Source organism: Salvia hispanica, chromosome 3 (genome assembly GCF_023119035.1).
Source record: "Salvia hispanica cultivar TCC Black 2014 chromosome 3, UniMelb_Shisp_WGS_1.0, whole genome shotgun sequence".
In the NCBI taxonomy this organism is placed as follows: Eukaryota; Viridiplantae; Streptophyta; class Magnoliopsida; order Lamiales; family Lamiaceae; genus Salvia; species Salvia hispanica.
This window is the reverse complement of record NC_062967.1, coordinates 22,683,323-22,695,866: the sequence shown is the minus strand read 5'-3', so window position 1 is coordinate 22,695,866 and position 12,544 is coordinate 22,683,323. Positions and strand designations below refer to the sequence as shown.

The window sequence follows — 12,544 nt, the reverse complement described above, 5'->3', positions numbered from 1 at the left end:
CGACGTGATCTTCGAGTCTTCTTAATTCTGATTTTAAAGACAAAAATGGAAGAGATCTAAAAGTGAGAACTTAACCATATGCAGAAGTAGCAAGGAAAGAGAGTGAATCAGTTTCTCTGCTTACGTAGGTATAAGAGGATCGGCATTTCCAGTCACAAAATCAACAACCCTGCAAGAAGTCGAAATTCACTTTGTTACGGCCATGCTTTAATAAGAGACAAAGAGTTTGCCACAGTTCGACGAACCAAAAACTATTATCTTAAGCCTTAGGGTATGTTTTTATGATCAAGACATGAAAGGAGAAGCCACTGCACTGCCAAAATAACTTACTCCTTACAGGATCTTGAAGCTGGTGGAATACTCTCAAGTGATTTCAGTTCTTCCTGCTCACAACAAAATTCAAATCTGTCATTGGGAATAGAACTGGGCTTGAGTTCGTACAAACAGAGCTAAAAACGAGTCAACCCAAGATGAAAGAAAACAATTTGGAGCAATCGGGAAAGAGGACTTAATCGATAGGAATTAGGAAGCAAACCAATACTTAGCAAGATGAGAAAAGTTTCATGGCATTTACTAACATATCTGGTACAAAGATGTAAATTTCCTATTTCACAGAGTTAGATATTAATGACATAAGGAATGGATTTAGTAAACATTTAAGCATTTAAGTATCTTGCGTTGTTCTTATACACTACTAAGCCACATCTCTTCAACATTTAAGAGCTATATTCAATCTATGAAGTACTACTTCTTTTCTAATTGAGTAGCTGGATCCATCCAAGTAATGAACTAACCAGTTCAACCCATAAAGAATACTCCTTGTTTGCCAATTTCAAGACCTTTAATTTAAACAAGCAAAACCTTCATTGGGAGCATTAATCATTAAGTAAAAAACCATTACAAGGCTCGAGTAAAGTGGTCCAGAGCTAAAAAATCAAAAATGAAGTTGCACAATGAACAATAATATGCATTGGGCTCCAGGTTGCTAGATTGGCAAATAAACAACAGTTGTGAGTCATTATTATAACTAATACTACTACTATTGAAGTCTCTACCTCACTCACCTACCCTACAAATTAGTCTTAAATAATAAGTAAGCTAAAAAGATGCCAATCATAAGCACATTCACAGCAACACAAGTAGATAATGAGTAACCTCTCTTCTTTCCTAACTTTTCACTTCACCTTTCTGAAACTAAAAGCAATGACTGAGTCAGCCTTCATTTTCAATCCCTAATTCCCCCATCCAACAATGCATAATTGCAAATTAACAAAAACAAAATAAAAAACTTAGCAATTTCAACTTTATTTAGGAAAAAACTCACATCTAAAAAGCCAATCTCACGTTGAAGCATCTGAACCCTGGCGAGCTCCCGCCGCTTCCCGTACAAATCGGGGAACTGCGGCGGCGACCTCGGATACGGCGGAGGCAGCGACGAATCGTTACTCTTCGAAGCAACCATATGGAGTAATGATAATAGAGGAAGCTGAAAAGAGAGAGAGAGAGAGGGAAACGAAAAGTTACAAGAAAGAAAACAAGACACAGGAAATAATTAGTGATCGGAGTGAGAAATGGGTATAATTAGAGGGGGCCCAAACAACAACAATCGTCAGAGGCATTGACACAATCAAGCAAAGCTTCATAAATACATGCACAAATTCCCCAATTGAATAAGCGCGGGGTGGGGTGGGGTTACAAATTGGGCAATAATGGAATGGGAAAAGACTGGGTGCAGCAATGATGGCGATGCTAATATTGAATAAGGCTGACATACATAAAATACGGCACGCACTAGTGCGTGAGAGAGAAAATTTGGTGGTGGTGGTGGTGGTGGCAGGGTAGGGCGGGGCGGAAAGCACGACGCCGTACCGCAGAGCACACGTGACTGCAGATGAATTTTTTTCTTTTCTTTTTTTTTTTTGAGAAAAAGAAATTGACAGTGGTGTTACTGTTAACTGTGAAGTTAACTCTACTTTTTGATCCTCGTTTTTACAGTATTTGGTAACAAAATGGAAGCAATTCACTGATTTGCTTTCGTCATTTTTCAGTATTCAATTGAAAAATGGAAACAAGCTCGTTTTGGGAAGAAGGGGAGAAGAGAATCTAGATTCCGGTTGCAACCATAAATCTGATCTGTCATGTTTAATTATTTTTGCAGATTTTTTTATTGTGAAATGTCATGTAAGTTAATTCTCATTTTTTTTTTCAAAAATATAAAACTAACAAGGATACTTACAAAATAACGGGAATGGTGAATGAAGAATAATTTAGCTGAATCGATATATTTTGTTTTAAGCTATAAATAAATTCCGTTATTGAGAAGGATATTGACCTTTTGTAATGAGGAAGAAAGGAACTATAACTGCATCCTGAGAAGCTGCAGTGGACAGTGACTCAGTCTCAGGCTCAGGCATGTGCAACTCAGGCACCAACTTTGAAATTAGGATGTGCGTGGATGATGGGACCATTATTTTTCCTTTTTTTCTTTTATTTCACTAGTACTCCCTCCGTCTCCCAATAATTGTCCACTTTGATTCCGACACAGATTTTAAGAAATGTAAAAAAAATAAATTGAAAAAATCACTTTTATATATTAGTTTTATAATAAAATGGGATTGAAATAAATTAGTGGAACGTGGGGCCTACTTACTATTTATGGTAAAAAGTGAAAGTGGACAATTAATAGTAGACGAACGAAAATGACAAAAGTGGACAATTAATAGTGGACGAGAGTAATTTTTAGGAAATACTGGGAACTTTGGCAAATTCGGGTTTACCTAGTATCACTATTGTTAGTCAATGAGAATCGAAAAATTATATTAAATTCGATCTTTGAAGTTGTCGTCGATTTCATGGTGCTACAACTCCACCCCAACATTCGGGATTAGGGTCCACTTCCTTTATTCATTCACCATCCAATATCATCAAAGGACGCAACACTACATCTTCCAACGTTAACGATGACCAACCATAGAATTTTTGTTTTATGGATCTATCATAGAGCATTAATGTGATATCACATGTGGAGAAGCAGCATTTTAAATGGTGCTTTAGAACTTCAGAAATGGGTCGTACAACAAAATTATAACTCGAATCAGGGTACGCAGTAGTCCGTTAAGGGGGAGACTTTAACCCACTGGCTGCTAGAATCCCATCTCTCAAGGCCTCACACTTGTGCCTGAGAGATGGATGCAACTACACGACAGTAGTGGAATTATCAAGTACTATTTTTATACAATTTACTCCTTATTCTGAGAAGTAAATATCAAGAGTTTTTTAACTTTTGTAATTGGGTTATTGGGGTTTACCTACTTTGTTGGTAATAAAAAAAATAATTTATTGTCAATCTATTGGAATACTCGTCGAGTTGATGGTCTGAGGTGGACAAAGATCGAAGCAATCCCAACCTTCCTCTCCGCCTTACTCTTGGCCGCTTCCAACTTTCGTGCCCATGAGAGGTTCTATGCTACCAGGATGTGTAATTGCATGTTTTCTTACATTACATCATTCAATCTATGAACTTCGTGCCCCCACTTCTAGTATATTGGCATGAGGCGAAGACTTTGCTTCTCTTCAGTCCACTAGATGCCTTAGAGTGTCCACAGTGGTGCGGAACAACCACGCTACGGCCACAAAAACACTTCCACAGCCACAAAGTCGGTACTAAACTGCCCTTTCCACGCCACCAGACAGTTCCTCCATTCCCAGTGCATGCAACCGATGTTGTACATCATCCCTAGAAAGTTGTGCACCCTCCCGTGCATATCCAGCAGTATCTTACAGTCGTGTGCGGTTGGCTTTCGTAGATACTCTTGACCGAAGTTGGCCCTGATGCCCTTATAAAACTGCCACAGAACCTTCAGGCTAGTCGTCTCACCCATATGCAGGTACTCGTCGAACATGTCAGCTGGTCTGGCATAGGCCAACTGCCTAATTGCAGCGGTGCACTTCTGCAACGTCGACAGTCTAAACCGGCAACTGGCATCCCGTCGGAGGGTGAAGCACATATACCGCCCAGCCAATGACATCGATATATGGAGGAAGAGTCGTTGCAACATTCTGAAGCGACCGGAAAAGCTCTGGCAGATAACGGGGGTTTTTAGCAAATTAGTTGGAAATCAGCCGTTGGTTAGTCTCGGCATGGTCACGCTGGATAAACCGCCGACGATGGATCAGACGAGGGACCGCCGCACGCTCCGCATCCTCCTGGACTCCTCGCTCCACCTCTTCAACCACCGCGTCAAATGCCTCATCCAACACGCATTGATACTCGTCGTCGGCCATTTTATGAGAGAGGATTTGAGTAAAACTTTAGATTGGAGTTTGGAATGGAATGAAAAAATGAATGACTAAAAGGTGTATTTATAGAAAATAATAAAGAAAAAAGAAGCCGGCGGTCTGCAGTGGCTGCCGTGGCAGTCGCCAGAAAACCGCCCCCACCGCCCCTTCCACGCCGCGTTTGCGGCTGAGCCCCGCCCCGGCGCCCCATGTCCAGCAGTGGTCCGACGCGGCAGCACCACTGTGATCACTCTTAGACCATGTTTATCGGTTAGATGTTGCCGACCGCCACATCATATGCTATTTTAAAAAAATGGAAACCCAAGGTCTCTCTCTTCAATCCTGGGTCCCTTTAAGGGCAACCGCAGACCGCCTGGTCTTCCTCCACATTTATTACATCAGCCAATGAGATTTTGCCAAATAGCTCAATTTCATTGGTTGATAAATATTTTGTTATAAATTAGAATATCTTTTATATATTTTATCCAAAAATTATATCAAAATTTATAATTTTTCATCCTCCATAAATAGAGACCACATTTGCTATAGAGACCACGTTTGCTATTGTTTTGCATAAAAAAAAATCATCTTTTTTCCTCCCATAATCTATCTTTGATACAATTTCATGGAGTGTTTTTTAATTTTTTTGCTAAAGTTTTACACCAATCATATATTTTTAATTTCGTATTTTAATTATTGTACTTATATTTTTCATTTGTTTATTTTTATAATTTTTAGTTGTTATTTATTGTGTTTTTTTATAAATTTTATTGTGCAATTATAAATATTTTATTAATTAATATTATTATTGCAAAATAATATAAAAATAAATATATATTGATGTGGTTGGGTGGTCATGGATAAACCATGAAAAAAGGTGTTGTTAGGTTAGAAAATATTAATGAGGTGGAAGATGATGTAGAGGAGATAAAAATGAATTAAATATTGAAAAAAATGGATGATTGGGTTGGATGGTTGCTGATAAATATAGTCTTGACAATCTTAGAGTTGCTGCAAAGCTAACACAAGGTAATCCGTCTTCACGTTTCAACTCACAGAAACCTAACCCTTTTGCCAAAACATAATTGTCAAAGCCTAATTGCTTATTTGGGTAAGATTGAAATGGAAATTGTTGTAATCTACTCCCTTCGTCCCAGATTTATAGTCACATTTAGTTATGACAGAGATTTTAAGAAATTGATGGAGTGTGTAATTAATGAAGTGAGAGGTGGTGTGTGTAATAAATGAAATGAGATTGTGAAGTGAGATGGAGTGTGTGATAAATGAAGTGAAATAATGGAATGGGTCCCTTTTTGACTTTTTAATTTTTTATTTTTGTTTTATTTTATTTTAATGTAAATAATGACATTTGGGTGTAATTTTAGTGAACAATGGGGTAAAATTTTATGTCCAAATATGAAAAATTCTAAATGTGACTATAAATATGGGACGAACTTTTATGACAGAATGTGACTATAAATCTGAGACGGAGGGAGTATTTGAGATAGTAGATATATTTATAGATGAAATTTGGTAAAAAAAAACGAAAATTGCACGCCCCCTACAAAATGCAATGGGACCGCACCACCAATCCCAACACTACACTCCATTCTCTGTTACGATAACGATGCTCTTACATATAAATATGATTCAATTCCAGCCATAACAGTATAAGCCGATCATAGTAAGCACGATATTGACATTATCTTTGCATAGAAGCTAATAAATGAAAGTAAAAAAAAAACAAATTGCAACATGATTTCAAATACCATGCACGACAATTGAAGTCCTCAAGCATATTACAAGCATATTTGCTGCATAAATGGACCTGAAGAAATTTAAATTTTTTACAGCAGTGCCCATACTTCCCAAAACTCACAAGTTTACATATCCAGTCTAGAAGAAAGTACAAATTATAATTCTAGTGACCATACTTCTGAAACTCCCACTCGCTATTATCTGCACGATTTAGTCAAAAATTAGATATAACCTCCGTGATTGGGTGCAAGAAGATAGGTCAGTTGTAAACTACTGAGCACTTTACCCAGAGGACAAACTTGACGGGTCTTGAGCCATCTGCTAATGCAATGGAAGTGGAAGGCATGATTGCATACACCTATAGAAAATCCAATTTAAAAACAGAAAGTGTAGAATAATAGTTTTGCTTAATGAGACAAAAGGCATATGCAACCAGCACATTTGGAGTCAATAAGGTCAACAGAAATATCCACAAAAGAAGTACTGACAGTAACAAAATCAAGTCGCTGATTCCAAGAATAGAACTTTCAAAAGCTTACACCTATGGGGAGTCAGGAGCTTAAGAAACTCCCATAAATGAGTAGAACCACCCAAAGAACCATAACATAGCATAATCTTCTCAGTTCATCCTCCTTTGATATTCAAAACCCTTGTAACTACTCCAAGTTTCACAAGCAAGATTTACGAGTTGTTAACAAGGACAAAATCTATTGGTGACAGATTATGGCCAAATGGTAGTGACCATTATTTCCACAAATCAGAGCCGTAAGTAGAAATAAAGTCCAAGTATCCCTTGATGCTAAGTAAGGAAAAATCTATAAAGCAAATAACCATAACAAACATTTGCTGTCAGAATATATTTACCAAATATTTAGAGTACCATTTTAATAACTTGATGCATGTCTGGTGTCACTCTGTACAGATGCAGTGAAAACATAAGTTCTGTTCTTGTTTCTATCTGCTATCAACCTTGGGCAAGGAATCGTTGTGGCAACATAAAAGTTAAAAAAGGACAGTGCCAAGGGACAACTTTTAAGGTGTTACTTTCCATTTGCATGAGAAGGTGGCCACAACTCAACAAATGTAAAGTAGCAATTAGGTTGAGATCTACAGCTTGGGGAATGTAAAACAGTAGAATTACCCACAGATATTGTTAAAACCAAATAGCTGAACACAAAAGGCTCAATGAAGCTGATCAACCTTTTGCTTCAAAATAAGTTATATTTAAGTTCTGCAACTGCAAGACATAATAATAATTACCATGTAACCTCTTTAGCAACTCCAAAATAGAACTAAATACAAATTGCAAGGCTTCCTAGTTAAACAAAATAAAAAAACTAGGTGACTTCAAGAGAAATACGAATGCAAAGGTACTGCAGCACGTGTCAGAAATTACAGTGCAAGCAAGAGGATCTCATGCATAGATGTACATAAGATTATGGCATGCTATCTTTTGAGTTCCCAGCAAAAGATGCTTGTCTCCACTCTCCAAAGGAAAGGAAATCTCAACCAAAGATCTTGACATGGAAAATTGAGTATTGAAATAAGTTTGGATTCCTTTTATATATGTTTCAAATGCTATGGTAGTGAGGATTGCATTCTCAATAAGTAACTGATAGAGTCAAAGATAATTTCAGGAGGTTCGAGAGGTTGATTTTCTAATATCTATTACAGGCTTAGCTTGCTGAGTTCAATAATTAAGAAATACATTGTTTTATTATTTACGTACACTTTATGGCATTATGACCAAGACAATGCAATAAAGATACATCAAGATTGGCAGTATAGAATATATATAGCCATCTCATAAGATAACAGAAACGAGTATAACATAATCTCCTACAGAAATCGGAATCAGAGAATTAAAGGTAGTAATCTAGTTGGGAATAAACAAGATGCGCTGCAAAGAGTTTAATTGGGATATAATCTATCCATGGGGAAAACCTATACTTACTTACATGGTCTAGGATGCCAATCTACATTCAATTTTACATGGAATACAAAAAAGAGGGGAAAACAAATACTTCGGTTTCCTCATCTTATTAGTTTACAATAATCTTTGCCAACTGGTTATAGACACAAGAAATTATTAACCTAAAGCCAAGTGACCTAGATGCCCTTTTCAATAACCCTTCTAACCACTAGCTATGCTATCCAACATCTTGTACTTTGCTTCATGGATATGTTTAGAGAAGGATTATATTCTGCTCTCAGCACATCCACTACAGTTTTTTCTAGTAGAAGAAAATTAAACCCAATTATAACCTTAAATGGTAAACCCTGGCAATTAGTTGGCATTCATCTTATGCCTACATGGGAATTCAAGGTTAAGGGACACGTTGCTACAGATACCTACAAATAGAAATACTGCATACATGAGAAAGCCAATAACAGATTAAAAATAGCACCTGAGAACTGAATAGTGCTAGCAAAATTGGTGCACATAATTGATTTTAAAAACAGAGAAACAAATTGGTTCTGTCTATGGAGAAGCAATACACTGTTCATGGAGTTGTGATCCGGGCTGATTTAACCATCAAATTCAATCACACAGAAAACTGAATACAACATACCAACCCAGCCATGAAAAAATAACATAATAGAGCTAGCTAGAGACGAAGAGCGGTGATCAACATACCCCATGCAACTGTGCATTCCTCGCTTGTTGCGCTGGCCTGATTAGCCTGACACTCAATGCCTAATTAGAACATCACAAACATTAAATCAAACAAATAAAAGCGAACAATCACATATTAGAAATCGAATACCGCAATTATAGACTCACAAAGATCCATGATATGATTCCTGCAAATGGCACAATTATCGACCACGATATCTGCAGGAATAAATAATTAGGGTTTATGTCCGGAGCAATCAACACAAAATACTCTAGCAAAGAAAAACATCAATTAGAGTTGAATCTAGAACTGAATTATACCCCAAGCCCAGAGAGAGACGGCGTTCCACTTCTTGATCTCGAATCGCTTTGGTTTCTTGGTGGACGATGAGGGATTGATGGTGGAGGGCCCGGCGCCGGAGGATCCATCGCCGGCGGGAACCATATCGACGTCGGTATCAAGTGAGGCCATCTTCAGCAGGCTAGGGCACCGATTTAGCTTTCAATCTTCGGAGATTGTGTTGAGCTTTGATAGAGGAGATTAGAACTGAGAGCAGCGGTAAACGGTGATCTCCAAATAATAATGAGGTAAATAGAAAGAAAAATTACCATTATTTATTTTTTTAAGAAAATACTTAAACTATAAAAATATATTTCTTCAATTTACCTATTCTCAATTTAGTTTGTTATGTAAATTGTGCTTGTGCGTACACAATTTCCATAATTCAATATTATATCAATTATTTCATCTTTTAGAGAAAGAATTCGAAATAGAATTCTTCAATTTCATAAAATTTAATTCTTTAAATATAACTACATATCAATTATTTTATTTTATCAAATAAAAATTTATGATTGATTTAGAATTCATTTTCTTTCAATTCAATGAGTACATAAAATTTCAAAAAATAAAGGCTAAAAACACAATGATAGTAGTATAAATGTATAATGAAGATTGCATATTTACACTAAAAAGGTCATGGATGGAATGAACCAAAAAATAAATTTGATTTGTGTTTATAGATCTACAAAATGGGCGTACAATATCTAGTTATATTTTCATTAACAATTCGTATTTCTAAGATCTACACTAATTAACCTATGTATAGTCTATGAAAACCAACGAAGATGTTACTACATTTTCATGGCCTTGATGTCCGATATTATTATTGCTACTTCTCCTTCTTTACCACCTTTTATTGTAGTTTCTGTAGGAAAAATTTTCACTGAATTGCAATCCGCCGATACTGTAAATACGAAGGTTCCCATTTGAGTATCATCAAAATCTTTCAAGGGCTCCAAAACTCTTACAACTTCAGCCATGGTTGGTCTAAGCTTAGGGCGATAGGTTAAGCACTGATAAGCCAATGCGGCTGCCTTTTGGGCTGCGATTTCTGGGTATTGGCCCTCGAGTCTTGGATCGATGACCTTCATCAGTTTCCGTGGATTCTTCAACATAGGCCTCGCTCGCTCCACCAGATTTTGTTCTCTGTTGGGACGCTTCTTGTCAAGCGATCTTCGTCCAGTTATAAGCTCAAGCAATACTACTCCGAAGCTATATACGTCACTCGCTGATGTCAGGTGCCCTGTATAAATTTGATTTGATTAAAAATGTTAGTAGCTGCTTATATATAGGAGTACATTTTATTCAACTCGATATTGGATTAGGATCGTTCATAACTATATTTACCTGTCATGAGGTATTCAGGGGCAGTATAGCCTTGAGTGCCCATAACTCGCGTGGAGATATGCGTCTCGTCGTCTTGTGGGCCGTCTTTAGCAAACCCCAAGTCGGCGAGTTTTGCGACAAAGTCCTGAAAAAACGAACAAGGAGAGATATTAGCAAATGTAGGTATACACGAGCAATGAATATGGATTGAGTATTAGATGAATAAGCATACCGTGTCGAGCAAAATATTGGACGTCTTGAAATCACGATATATGACTGGTTTATTGGCTCCGTGTAGGAAGGCAAGCCCCTTTGCAGCTCCAAGAGCAATCTTCATTCTTGTTGACCAAGGAAGTGGAATGCACATTTCTGAGTACAATGTTGATCGACAATAAATACATATTCAATTCAAGCATGGTCAATTAGATTCTTGACTGAATTAAATAGCATTTTACTATTAAACAATAGAATTGGATTGATAGAAATTATAAAGGCTAAATATTGTTTAGTAAGTAAAAAAATTACTAGTTTTGATAAGTGAATAATAGACAAGAGAATACTTACTTGGAAAGAGCTGATTTTCCAAGCTGCCTCTAGGCATGTATTCATACACCAGAAGCCTCTGCTCTTCTTCGCAACAATATCCAATCAGCTTCACTAAATTTGCATGTCTTAATTCACCAAGAAAAACTACTTCTGTCTGATCACCAAAACAAAAGGACAAATCAAGAATAATTAAAAAGAAATCAAGTAATTAAGGCTAAATGGACTAATTACGTTTCTTTTCATGAATAGATTAAAGACGAAGTTGACATACCAGCCATTCTCTGTGGCCTTGTGTGCCGTCCAAATTCAAGAGCTTGACCGCGACGGGCTGGGCCTTCAAGCCGGGCCTTAAGCTATCATCGATGAATCCCTTGTGAACCGGCCCGAACCCGCCTTCACCGAGCAAATTGGTGGACGCGAAGTTATGAGTTATGAGCTTCAATTCCTGCAGCGTGAAAACGTGGAGATTCGACCCCGCCAGAGACAGGGAGAGCTCCTCCGAAATCGTCCAACTGCTCAAATCCAATAACGAAATACGTTGAATCGGCGATTTCTTCGTCTCCGCCTTGAAACACGCCGGGAAAAAATCCTGCCACCTCGCCTTCTTCTTCACCGCCATTAATCGAGAATTGGATGATAAATTGGAGAATGTGTTTTTCACTCTCTCTACCTCTCTATGGAGATGGTGGTTGGTTTGCAGCTGCTTTTATATTAATAATTGTGGTTGTTTACGCCAATTATTTTATTCACAGACTCAATCATCGCTTCACTGCGTGCTTGTCCACTAGTACAATAATTTATATACTCCATCATTTCTCTAAGAATGATCTTATATTTGATCCATGTGGATTTAAAAATTATTTAATTTTGTTAGATATATAGGAGAAAAAGTTAATGGAATGTATATATCACTTTTACAAATTATGTGACATAAATTGATAAAATATGAAGTTTATTTATAAAAAAGTAGTAAAAAATAAAATGAAATATTAATTAATAAAGTTAGATGAATATAGTAAAATGAGACAAATAATGGGAATAGAAATGGGTATATAACAATTGTTACAGCATGGAACATGATTGTGACTAGTATGAGTCAATTGGAAGCGAAATTTAAAAGTTACTGCTAAGAAAAACTCACGGATCACGTGTTCTTTCGTTAAATTTATATTAGTAAAAAAAATTAAGCTATCCATTTTTCATAACTTGTGCTTGTATATTGCAATGAATATAAAACTATACTTGTAGGAATTATATACAGGAACGATGATAGTTAATCCTAGTACTTTATATGTATATATATCAAAATATTAATTTTGCTATTATAATGATAAAAAATAGTAGTAATAATATAAGAGAGATAACACATTTGTAAAATATCGATTTAAAGAACTACTGTTTTGGCATTAATTCACGTGAATTGTAGTACTATGAATTTTTCAGACAAATTATTTGCTGCCGTTGTTGACTTTCGTGTTTGACCAGCCTAAAATATTTCCTGCGCAATTCAAAACGCGGCATAATTGTTACTAATTCAACGCAGTTATACAGCTTGCTATTCACCCACTTGCACTATCAGAGATATTAGTAGTATTATATTTTTTTATTTGTTTGAAAATTCAACGTACGAGCCGCGCTTGGTGGCTAGCCCTGACCATCTGCATCACGCGTCTCTG

At 36.7% G+C, this 12,544-nt stretch overlaps 3 protein-coding genes across 3 annotated transcripts; all 3 read right to left on the bottom strand.

Annotated features, from left to right (window-relative positions):
* Nucleotides 1–3,623: 3,623 nt before the first annotated feature.
* LOC125209613 lies at nt 3,624–4,284 on the bottom strand. Its single transcript, XM_048109203.1, has 2 exons — nt 4,186–4,284; nt 3,624–4,079 (listed from the first exon to the last, which is right to left on the bottom strand). Exons 1-2 carry the CDS (start codon nt 4,282–4,284, stop codon nt 3,624–3,626), a joined length of 555 nt encoding a protein of 184 aa, XP_047965160.1.
* Nucleotides 4,285–6,024: 1,740 nt separating this feature from the next.
* LOC125209534 (RING-box protein 1a-like) lies at nt 6,025–9,226 on the bottom strand. Its single transcript, XM_048109133.1, has 5 exons — nt 8,975–9,226; nt 8,822–8,872; nt 8,675–8,734; nt 6,323–6,394; nt 6,025–6,237 (listed from the first exon to the last, which is right to left on the bottom strand). The coding sequence occupies exons 1-5, from the start codon at nt 9,123–9,125 to the stop codon at nt 6,200–6,202; spliced, it is 372 nt and encodes a 123-aa protein (XP_047965090.1). The 5' UTR covers nt 9,126–9,226; the 3' UTR covers nt 6,025–6,199.
* A 416-nt stretch (nt 9,227–9,642) lies between these two features.
* On the bottom strand, nt 9,643–11,538 carry LOC125211351 (serine/threonine-protein kinase RIPK-like). Its single transcript, XM_048111091.1, has 5 exons — nt 11,140–11,538; nt 10,887–11,022; nt 10,555–10,691; nt 10,344–10,467; nt 9,643–10,239 (listed from the first exon to the last, which is right to left on the bottom strand). Exons 1-5 carry the CDS (start codon nt 11,485–11,487, stop codon nt 9,788–9,790), a joined length of 1,197 nt encoding a protein of 398 aa, XP_047967048.1. The 5' UTR covers nt 11,488–11,538; the 3' UTR covers nt 9,643–9,787.
* Between the last annotated feature and the right edge of the window lie 1,006 nt (nt 11,539–12,544).

Bases quoted from the DNA above. Each gene is read 5' to 3' on its own strand.
- LOC125209613 (XM_048109203.1), bottom strand. From the start codon at position 4,284: ATGGCCGACGACGAGTATCAATGCGTGTTGGATGAGGCATTTGACGCG. The intron at 4,080-4,185 runs GTCCCTCGTCTG...GTTATCTGCCAG, and splicing joins AGGATGCGGAGCGTGCGGCG to AGCTTTTCCGGTCGCTTCAG.
- LOC125211351 (XM_048111091.1), bottom strand. From the start codon at position 11,487: ATGGCGGTGAAGAAGAAGGCGAGGTGGCAGGATTTTTTCCCGGCGTGT. The intron at 10,692-10,886 runs GTAAGTATTCTC...CATTGTACTCAG, and splicing joins GGAAAATCAGCTCTTTCCAA to AAATGTGCATTCCACTTCCT. The intron at 10,468-10,554 runs GTATGCTTATTC...TCGTTTTTTCAG, and splicing joins CCAATATTTTGCTCGACACG to GACTTTGTCGCAAAACTCGC.
- LOC125209534 (XM_048109133.1), bottom strand. From the start codon at position 9,125: ATGGCCTCACTTGATACCGACGTCGATATGGTTCCCGCCGGCGATGGA. The intron at 8,873-8,974 runs GTATAATTCAGT...TTATTCCTGCAG, and splicing joins CGTCTCTCTCTGGGCTTGGG to ATATCGTGGTCGATAATTGT. The intron at 6,395-8,674 runs GTATGTTGATCA...GATTTTCTATAG, and splicing joins GGAATGCACAGTTGCATGGG to GTGTATGCAATCATGCCTTC.